This window comes from Cucurbita moschata, unplaced genomic scaffold, assembly GCF_002738365.1.
Source record: "Cucurbita moschata cultivar Rifu unplaced genomic scaffold, Cmos_1.0 Cmo_Scf00037, whole genome shotgun sequence".
Lineage (NCBI taxonomy): Eukaryota > Viridiplantae > Streptophyta > Magnoliopsida > Cucurbitales > Cucurbitaceae > Cucurbita > Cucurbita moschata.
Window position 1 is genome coordinate 1,684,585 of NW_019268553.1, and position 9,653 is coordinate 1,694,237.

The 9,653-nt window shown below is 36.8% G+C and overlaps 3 protein-coding genes across 4 annotated transcripts in view; all 3 read left to right on the top strand.

Moving 5' to 3' along the window:
* Positions 1–623: 623 nt before the first annotated feature.
* Positions 624–4,075, top strand: LOC111431835 (glutathione transferase GST 23-like). Of its 2 annotated transcripts, XM_023068537.1 has the most exons (3): positions 624–987; positions 3,321–3,413; positions 3,608–4,075. In XM_023068537.1, the coding sequence occupies exons 1-3, from the start codon at positions 769–771 to the stop codon at positions 3,968–3,970; spliced, it is 675 nt and encodes a 224-aa protein (XP_022924305.1). In that variant the 5' UTR covers positions 624–768; the 3' UTR covers positions 3,971–4,075. The 2 variants fall into 2 exon arrangements, with proteins under 2 accessions (XP_022924305.1, XP_022924304.1); XM_023068536.1 differs by lacking the exon at positions 624–987 and having other exon boundaries at positions 3,068–3,413.
* A 50-nt stretch (positions 4,076–4,125) lies between these two features.
* LOC111432017 (glutathione transferase GST 23-like) lies at positions 4,126–5,593 on the top strand. The gene is made up of 2 exons (XM_023068809.1): positions 4,126–4,566; positions 5,114–5,593. Exons 1-2 carry the CDS (start codon positions 4,258–4,260, stop codon positions 5,471–5,473), a joined length of 669 nt encoding a protein of 222 aa, XP_022924577.1. The 5' UTR covers positions 4,126–4,257; the 3' UTR covers positions 5,474–5,593.
* Positions 5,594–5,881: 288 nt separating this feature from the next.
* LOC111432016 (7-hydroxymethyl chlorophyll a reductase, chloroplastic) overlaps positions 5,882–9,653 on the top strand; it is a 7,313-nt gene continuing 3,541 nt past the window's right edge. The window contains exons 1-12 of the mRNA XM_023068808.1: positions 5,882–6,023; positions 6,106–6,208; positions 6,482–6,566; positions 7,020–7,131; positions 7,391–7,475; positions 7,589–7,630; positions 7,761–7,839; positions 8,136–8,187; positions 8,370–8,432; positions 8,541–8,638; positions 9,191–9,226; positions 9,305–9,366. Coding sequence (XP_022924576.1) covers positions 5,948–6,023; positions 6,106–6,208; positions 6,482–6,566; positions 7,020–7,131; positions 7,391–7,475; positions 7,589–7,630; positions 7,761–7,839; positions 8,136–8,187; positions 8,370–8,432; positions 8,541–8,638; positions 9,191–9,226; positions 9,305–9,366 — 893 coding nt within the window. The 5' untranslated portion in view covers positions 5,882–5,947. The remainder of the gene's footprint in view (positions 6,024–6,105; positions 6,209–6,481; positions 6,567–7,019; positions 7,132–7,390; positions 7,476–7,588; positions 7,631–7,760; positions 7,840–8,135; positions 8,188–8,369; positions 8,433–8,540; positions 8,639–9,190; positions 9,227–9,304; positions 9,367–9,653) is intronic.

Here is a 9,653-nt window from a genome sequence, read left to right on the forward strand (position 1 = left end):
TTTTTTTTTTTTTTTTTTTTTTTTTTTTTTTTTTTTTTTAAGCTTCTCAAATTTCTTCTCTCAGTATTTTTTGAAAGAAAAAAAAAATTAACAAAATAATTTAATTTTAAAGAAGATTTATCCGTTTAAAATTCTTATAAATTTAAATTTTTTATTTCATTCAAATCTCAAACTAATAATTGTATTAATTTAAATCTAAAAAATTCACGAATGAATTAAATTAGATTAATTGTTAATATTTTTTATCTATTTTTTCACTTAATTTCATTTAAAATTTCCAAAAATTCAAATATAAATTAATTTTGGGAGACTAAAAATAAAATATTTGCAAAATTAATTTTTTTAGAAAAATATGACCAATATAATAAAAAATTAACACGTAAATCTTTTTAAATAAACATAAAAAATCGAGAAAAAAAAATAGCAAATGAAGATTCTTACATTTTCTCTAATTTTATCAAAATTAAGAATTTATGATAAAAATTTATATAACATTGTAAAAAAAAATCATTTAAGTTTATTTATTTATTTATTTTTCATTTTTGAGATGGATACATGACACGCACGAGCTTACGTCATGGAGGACTATTTTCCACGTGGAAAAAACAAAAAAAAAATGAATTACATTTAATATTCAACCAAAAAGAAACCAGATGCGCAAAAATGAACGCAGTGAATGCGCGAGCTTACTCGCCAGGCCAAGAAAACTCGCCAATTCATCGCGGCATTATAAAACGAAAGCTTGGTTGAGATCCCAAAGGCATAACAATGGCGGATGAGGTGAAGCTCCATGGAAATGGGCTAAGTCCGTTCAGTTGCAGAGTCGTCTGGGCTCTGAAGCTTAAGGGAATCCCCTACGAATTTGTACAGGAGAACCTTCCCCACAAAAGTGCTCTGCTTTTGCACTACAATCCAGTCTATGAGACGATTCCGGTGCTCGTCCATGCCGGAAAGCCCATCTGCGACTCCATGATCATCCTCCACTACATCGACGAGACTTGACCGGATCAAGTTTATTGAGGATAAGGTATGTTTCCTCTGAAAATCTAATATAGATGTGAAGTTACATTTATACCCTCAATCCTTTAAATTATAAATTCCAGCCAAAAGTGGGCATTGGCGACCTGATTGGTCTGTCAAAACGGGAGACTGAGCGACCTGATTGGTCTGTCAAAATGAGAGACTGAGCGACCTGATTGGTCTGTCAAAACGGGAGACTGACACTCTATGTCAATCAAACCTGGCAAGTTTGTTTTGTTTGCCATCGTCTCGTTTTGGTGTGAGTTTCTTCTGGGTCACTCGTCACTCGCCACCACATTATCCGTCTTGTCTAGAAATCGTGACCCGCTTCCACGAGCTCCCGTTCATAAATTTTCAATTGATATTTAGTTGCTATTTTTAGCAATTTAAATAGATATAATTTTTTTTATAAGATTGGTTGAATAAATCTTTAAAATAATGTTTTTTTTATTTATTTACTAAGGATCTTTAAAAACCTTAAAATAATAATAATAATAAAATTTATGGAAATAAAATTCTAAATTAAATTAAATAATGATAAAAAGAATGGTGCCACTGCCCGGCCAGAATTCCGCCGGGCTTCCTTCAACCGCCAATCCCGGCGGCCGGAATCAACCAGTTTCACTCCCAATGACATGAGTGATAGTGTTGAGAGGGTAAAATTGTATTTTCACTAAAAGTCAAATAGTAAAAAAAAAGACCTTCTAGAGGCTATTTTTCTGAAACTAACGAATAAATTTCGGGCAGATCTCTGTTCTTCGGGGAATGCTTGTGGTTGAAGGGGAAGAAGATAGGGAAAAGGTGAGAAAAGCGAGCTTGGAAGTGCTGCAGACGCTGGAAGAACAGGCGTTCGGCGACAAGAAATTCTTCGCCGGAGATGAAATTAACATGGTGGATTTAGCCTACGGGATTCTCGCGCGGTGGTTGCCGGTGTTCCAAGAGGTCGTCGGTATAAAGGTCTTCGAACCAGATACATTCCCTCGCCTCCATGCTTGGGCGGAGAACTTCCGGCAAGCCGCCGTCATCAGAGACAATCTGCCCGATCACGCCCAGATGGTGCCCCTGTTCAAAATCCGGCGAGAGTACCTACTCCAAACTGCCCGGAAATGATTAATGGGATTTTCAATTTGATCTCGGGATTTGGCTTTATGGCTTTGAATTATTATTTTGTTTTAAATTTATATCTTATGTCGTTTTATTTGTAATATGTTATTTTAATATTGAAATGTATTTTCTAATTCTCTAAAATTTCGTTGGATGATTATTTAATTTTAGTTTATAAACATTATTCTATTTATAATTTTGTAATGGTTACAAAATAAATAAATAAATAAATAATATATATAATATATATTACCGGTTGTCGACAACCTTGAAAATTCCGACGTTCTGCGCACCATAACACAAAACACAGAAACATAAGAAAAACAAGAGGGAAGAGTAGAGAGAGACGAACGGTCGCGAAACCCTATGACATCGTCGTATAGTGTAGATAACACCATGGAAGAGATGACTAACGAGTCAGGCAACACTTTGAGGGATGACTAGTAAATGGTGTCGTAGCTTTGTTGGCCTAAAGTGAGATAGAAGGTTCAAATCTTGTCTAATGGCTCAACCACAGCATAAGCTCTCATAGACAAGATGTCCCAACCCTTATAATTGTCCACTTTGTCTCATGGCTCAACTCGAGCATAAGCTCTCATGACTTTGTTTGGGCTTCTCCAAAATGTCCCAATCCAATCCTTAAAAATTTAGGTTGGGTCTATTCTCATGTTGACATCCGTAGACAAATGAAAACGATCTTTATCCAAAATTTAAACTAATAAATAACTTGGCTCCACCAAAAAAAAAAAAATATTATATATATATATATATATTATTATTTTTAGAGGGATAAAGCTGACACGTACAAGCTTACGTAAAGGAGTCCATTTTCGAAGTAGAAAAATCCCCATTACATTTAATATTCAAACACCAAGACATCAACGCAGTCAACGCGCGAGCTTCCTGGCCAAGAAAACTCGGCAATTCATTGCGGCATTATAAAACGAAAGCTTGGTTAAGATCCCAAAGCCATAACAATGGCGGATCAGGTGAAGCTTCATGGAAATTGGCTAAGTCCATTCAGTAGCAGAGTCATCTGGGCTCTAAAGCTGAAGGGGATCCCGTATGAATACGTAGAAGAAAATGTTGCCGACAAAAGTGCTCTGCTTTTGCACTACAATCCTGTCTACAAGAAGATTCCGGTGCTCGTCCACAGCGGAAAGCCGATCTGCGAGTCCATGATCATCCTCGACTACATCGACGAGACTTGGCCGGAGAACCCGCTCCTGCCTTCGGATCCATTCGAGAGAGCCACGGCTCGCTTCTGGATCAAATTTATAGAGGATAAGGTATACTTCCTCGATCATATTATAAAATTTAATTTAAGATATAAAGTTAATTCTTTTTTGTTCAGTAGTATATTTTATTTTATTTAAATATATTTGATATATTCTTTTTTTTTTGTTTTTTTAATGAGTATTGAACTTTCGATTTCATTTATAATTCTCATTCTTTTTAACTTAAATCAATTAATTTTTGACAGAGCCCGGTGCTTTGGGGAGTGTTTTTGGCAGACGGGGAAGACGATAGAGAAAAGGCGAGGAAGGCGACATTGGAAGTACTGCAGACGCTGGAAGAACGGGCGTTCGGGGACGAGAAATTCTTCGGCGGAGATGAGATTAACATGGTGGATTTAGCATACGGGATGCTAGCGCGGTGGATGCCGGTGATCGAAGAGGTTGTGGGCGTAAAACTCCTCGATCCCGACATGTTCCCTCGCCTCCATGCGTTGGCGGAGAACTTCCGGCAAGCTGCCGTCATCAGAGACAATCTGCCTGATCACGACCAGATGGTGCCCTTGTTCAAGATCCGGCGAGAGCAGCTACTCCAAATTGCCGGGAAATGATTAGTGCGATTTTGTCTTCGCAGTGTGTTTGACTTTTATGGCTTTTTAATTATTATTATAATACATGTTTTATGTGTATGATTAAAAATATTTAAAATAAAGTTGAAAAATTAATGTATTGGTGAATTAAAAAGAAACGAAAAGAAAAGAAAAGAGTTAATTAATGAACTCGTTGACAAAGTCAAAGTCAACGAAGTGAATGGAATTTAATATTCCAAAAACTTGCCGGGGAAGAGAAAAGATCCAATAAATTCGGAACAAGGAGCCTGGCGAAGACTCCATTAACGATGGGTGAAGTGAAGCTGTATGGGAACTGGTCGAGTCCTTTCACTTACAGAGTCATATGGGCTTTAGCCATCAAAGGCATACCCTACGAATACGTAGAAGAAGACCTCTCCAACAAAAGCCCTTTGCTCCTTCACTATAATCCCATCCACAAGAAGGTCCCTGTCCTCGTCCATGGCGGAAAACCCATCTGCGAATCCACTCTCATCCTCGAATACATCAACGAGACATGGCCGCAGAATCCCCTGTTCCCCGCCGATCCCCTCGACCGAGCCGCAGCTCGGTTTTGGATTCGATTCGCCGAGGATAAGGTAAATAAATATCTCTAAACTATTCACAGTGACATGTCTGGGTATAAGCTTTTATAATTTGATTTGGGCGTCTAAAAGGTTTTGTTACAAATGATCGTATTGCTTACTTATACACCTATGATCATTACCTAAGATACTCGATATGGACTCAATCTCGACAATCTTCAACAATATTGCGCTCGAACAAAGTACATTATAAAGCTTTTTCGGAGATTTATGGAGCCGTCGAAGCCCTCGAATAGTTTTATCTTAATTGAGACTCGACTCTTCTCTAGAGCTCGCTAACAACTTTTCCGTAATTGAGGTTCGACTCTTTCTCTCGAGTCCTTGAACAAAGTACACCCTTTGTTGGACTTTTGAGTCACTTTTGTCTATACCTTCAAATCTAGTAACTTTTTTTGTTCGACGTTTGAGAATTTCATGACATGACTAAATTAAGGACATGACTCTGATATTATGTTAGAAATAAAGACTCTACCAATATGGGTACTGTATCATGTTGTCCACTTTGAGCATAGACTCTAAATTTGCTTCCGACTTCCTTTAGGGCCCAGCGACATGGAGAATGTTCTGTTCCGGCGGGGAGGAACACTTGAAGGCGAAGTGGGAGAGCTTGGAGATGCTGCAGATCGTGGAAGAAAGAGGCATCGGCGAGGGGAAGTTCTTCGGCGGAGAGACGATCGGGATGGTGGATTTGGTGTACGGAATATTTGGAGATTGGTTGGGAGTGATCGAAGAGGTGATCGGCGAGAAACTGGTGGAAGCCGATTCATTTCCTCGGCTGCACGCTTGGATCAGGGCTTTTCTGGAAGCTCCGACGATTCGAGAGAACCGTCCCGATCGAGATCGGATGGTCGTCACTTTCAAGGCCTTGAGAGAGCGGCTTCTGAAATCGACATCCCAGTAATGGCGGCTGGCGGCTGCCTTCAAATGGCGGCTGGCTCTTCTGAAATGTACTTTAAAACTCAATAAGTATTACCTCTACTTTCATGGATAATAAAATGTTTTTTCTTGGTTAAAATTTTAAGATATGTCTAATAATAGAGACATAAATCGTATAAATATCTAAATTAAAATACAAAACTAACTTATTATTATTATTATTATTATTATTATTATTATTATTATTATTTGTATAAATAGTCATTATCTAAATTATTTATAAAGTTTTATTTATTTAGAGGCGAATAATAACTTTTAAATAATAGGATCTAAATTTTAAATATTTATAATTTAATCGAATTGTAACAATTTAAAAAAATAATAAAAAAATAAAGAAAATATCTGACTAATGGGGAGTGGTTTATCCATCCGAAATAATATATGTGGATGAAAAGAAATCTCTCTCTGTTGTGGAGATTCTCATTGCCACTCTGCTGTAATGCATTCCATTGCCAATCTCCGCTCCGTTCCTCTCTCACTTTCCGTCGTTGCTTCATCCTCGCCTTCTTCTCCAAGTAAGATCACACATCTCTCTGTCTCTCCGTTGTCTATGGATTGTGTTTCGGGCTAAGGCTTTCTTTGATTGTTATGGAACAGATGGAAAATCGGAACCGAAGCAGGTGAAACTCAGGGAAGATTGGAGGCAACGCTCCAGACCGATTCCTCCTGGAGGCACTTATCCTGCCAAAGAACATTGCAGGTTCGATTCAAACAATGCTTTACTGGTTTTTCCTGCGTTTTTCTGAAGATTACGATATGGTTTTGGCGGGAAGGGATTGTTTGCTGCATTTTACGGCTTTAATTCTTCTTCATTTTGTTTGTCAAGATTAATGATGAAAAGTTAGTTTACGTAACCTATCGGGTTAAGTAGTGGTTTAAAATTTTGAAATAGTATTGGAGTGGGAGATGGAGATCCTATGTTGCGTATTAAGAAGATCATTCATGAAAGATTAAATATATCTTATCCTTTCAGTCGATGCGGCTTGTGCGATACTTATTACATTGCTCACGTGAAGGATGCGTGTGCTTTCTTGGGCGATGGCATGTCTAGAGTGGAAGTAAGTTTCCATTCTTTCTGTTTGCATGTGTTCTATATCTTCCTTTACCTCAGTTTTTTGATATTTGTTTGCATAATGTTCGTTACGGGAGTTTGGATATTGAGTTCCCTGTAATATAGAAGTCGAACAAAGGATTAGAGGTTGTTAAATTCTGCAAAAAAAATTTCTTACGAGAGCAAAACTATGTATTATGAAGCTAATTCTTCGATTGTAATCCCCTCCTGTCTCCTACGCAATTTGACCAGTGGAGATGGAACCGGATTTCTCGAGTGTATTGACTACTTTTTCGTCCAATATTAGATTATTAATGCTCTCAAAGTCAAATTGAACATCTGACGTAGTACTGATTCCTGTTCATCAAGTGAAAGTAAATTGCTCCACGTTTTATGAGTAATTAATCTGTTCATCAGTGTCAAAAGTGTAGTATCAGACTTTCCCTGATATTTTTATCAGGAATTGGAACCTGTCGTTCACGGTAGAGGGAGGAAGACAGATACGCTGGATGAGACGTATTTTGGGGTTCATGAGAAGCTTTTATATGCTCGTAAGATTAAACCAGTGGAAGGTAAAGTGTTTGTAACGTAAGAACTAATCTTAGATGTTTCTTCTTTGGTTTTTATGATACCTCAACAGCTTGTATTAAAATGCATTGCGTTGTCTCTTTTTGGTAGTCTCGGTGTTAGATCAGGCTGCTTGACAGCCCTTATCAATATTTTGTCCTATCCTTGTTTGCGTGACTACATTATCATTAAATTTCTCCAGAAAACTCCAGTTTCGTTGTTTATAAATCTTAGTTTGAGAACCAAATTTCTGCAAACTTGTAGGAGCTCAATGGACGGGGATAGTAACAACCATAGCAATTGAAATGCTCAAGTCAGGCATGGTCGAGGCTGTTATTTGTGTACAGAGGTAATTCCGAGAGTTTCTTGATAAAGCTATGTAATTGCTCTTGGGATCTTCATTTTATTTTTTTTCTAATGCCATTTTTGTGGTGAACTTTTCGTTGCTCTGTTATATTGTAGTGATCCAGAGGACAGATTCAGTCCAAGGCCTATTTTAGCAAGGTTTATGTAGTTTATTTACTGCCATCTTTGGTAGTTTTGTTAATATTCTGGAATCTGTATTGACAAATAGCCTCTCCTTCAGTTCATTTTTACTGATTTGGCGCTATAATCGTTTCTGTCCTCTAAACAGGACACCAGATGAAATCCTAGCAGCCAGAGGAGTAAAGCCAACTTTGTCTCCCAACTTGAATACCCTTGCTCTAGTTGAGGTGCTTTTGTTTATCCATTATTAAGAGGGAGAGAAACCCAGTTTATGCTTTTCTATTTGGTAGGCAACTTTCTCTTGAGGGAGTTCACATAATTTTTGTTAAACTAAATTGATGTTAAATTCCAAGCCGCTAAATCCACTAATAATCAAATTACATGCTTAAACTGCCAGATAGGTTTTATCAACTTGCTAGAGGTCACATGAAACAAGGGTACTTGCATTAGCACCTATAATCAAACTAGAAGTCGAATTTTAGTATAGTATATTTGATGATATATCGATACTTTTTTGAAACAGGCTGCAGGAGTCAAACGTCTTCTTTTTTGTGGTGTGGGCTGTCAAGTGCAAGGTAACGTCTATGTTTTACCTGGTGGATTTATTAACCATACCTGTCTGAGGGTGCATTATGGTACTCCCATAGATCAAGAGAGTTTCCTATTCAATGTGTTTCCGGGGTGCATAAAGATCCTTAGTTCCTTTCGCTATTGTGACTTCTACAACTGTAATGCAGAATGATATCTTAAACTGCAGCATTAAGATCTGTGGAGCAGCATTTAAATCTGGAGAAGCTTTATGTACTGGGCACTAATTGTGGTTACTCTCTGCCTTTTTATCTTAAAATTTTCTGTTTTTATGGCATCTTACCCTTACTACTTTAGATATCTGTAAGTTTTACTTTTTTTCTCTTTTTTATTTCAACAGTGGATAATGGAACTCGAGAAGGACTAGATAAATTTCTCAAGGCTGCAAGTACAGAACCAGAGACGGTTCTTCACTATGAGTTCATGCAAGATTACAAGGTTTGTTTTGGGACTCTCTCTTGTCTTTGATATATATATATATGTATGTATGTATATACATATATATAAACTCCCAGTGAAAAATATTTTTAATATGGCTGAGAAATATAGTTCATTCAATGTGGACCTCTTGAGGCTCTATAATATCATCTCAGTGCCTTAACGCATGGGATTTAGGTTAACTTTTAGGCTTCATGTCAAGACCTAAACTTGTAATTGTTAAGATTTATGATATTTTCACATTTTAACTTCCTATGATAGGTATTTGAATCCGTAACCAGAAAGGATCATCGTCTGAGTTCATTTTTGTTTTTACAACGATATAATCTGTAGCTTAGTAAAGCAAATACACAAAAAATGCAATTGGTCCCTTTGTACCTTGTGTTTATTTAGATATTAATTCATGTACTGACTCAATGAAAGCTTAGTTTCATGCTAAACAAATGCAAGTAGGAAAATATTGTTTTGTTATGTGCAACTGTGCCCTGAATTTCAATTTTTAGCCTTTGTTAAGCCCATTGCTTCTGAGCCGAGTTCTTATTGCTCCAATAGGTTCATCTAAAGCATTTGGATGGTCATATTGAAGAGGTAATTAAGTCCCTGCATTGTTATTGTTCATGAACATCTTCCTTCTGCTGCCTCATCGAGTTAACCATACTGAAACAGGTTCCCTATTTCTGTCTACCTGCAAATGACTTGGTTGATGTTATTGCACCATCTTGCTACAGGTATCTTTAAGACAATGACAATATGTTCCTTCATTCAATATATATATATTTTTTCATTTCAAAAAATCTAAAAGAAAATTCTGGTAAGGTTAAGCTAAATAGTAGCTTTGTTTCGTAAGTGTGTCCAGGCAGACTAAATGTCGTGGAGGGGAGTTGTCCAACTAAAAGATGAAATGATCATCCTCTCTTCATACTTCATTAAATTGCATATGTTCTCTCTTTTTTTTTTTTACAAAAAAAAAAAAAAAAAAAAAAAAAAAAAAAAAAAAAAAAAAAAAAAAAAAAAA

Excerpts from the sequence above, each read along its gene's own strand:
- LOC111431835 (XM_023068537.1), top strand. The coding sequence starts at position 769 with ATGGCGGATGAGGTGAAGCTCCATGGAAATGGGCTAAGTCCGTTCAGT. Across the intron at positions 988-3,320 it reads CCATGATCATCCTCCACTAC|ATCGACGAGACTTGGCCGGA; the intron begins ATCGACGAGACT and ends ATCCTCGACTAC. Across the intron at positions 3,414-3,607 it reads TCAAATTTATAGAGGATAAG|AGCCCGGTGCTTTGGGGAGT; the intron begins GTATACTTCCTC and ends AATTTTTGACAG.
- LOC111432017 (XM_023068809.1), top strand. The coding sequence starts at position 4,258 with ATGGGTGAAGTGAAGCTGTATGGGAACTGGTCGAGTCCTTTCACTTAC. Across the intron at positions 4,567-5,113 it reads TTCGATTCGCCGAGGATAAG|GGCCCAGCGACATGGAGAAT; the intron begins GTAAATAAATAT and ends GACTTCCTTTAG.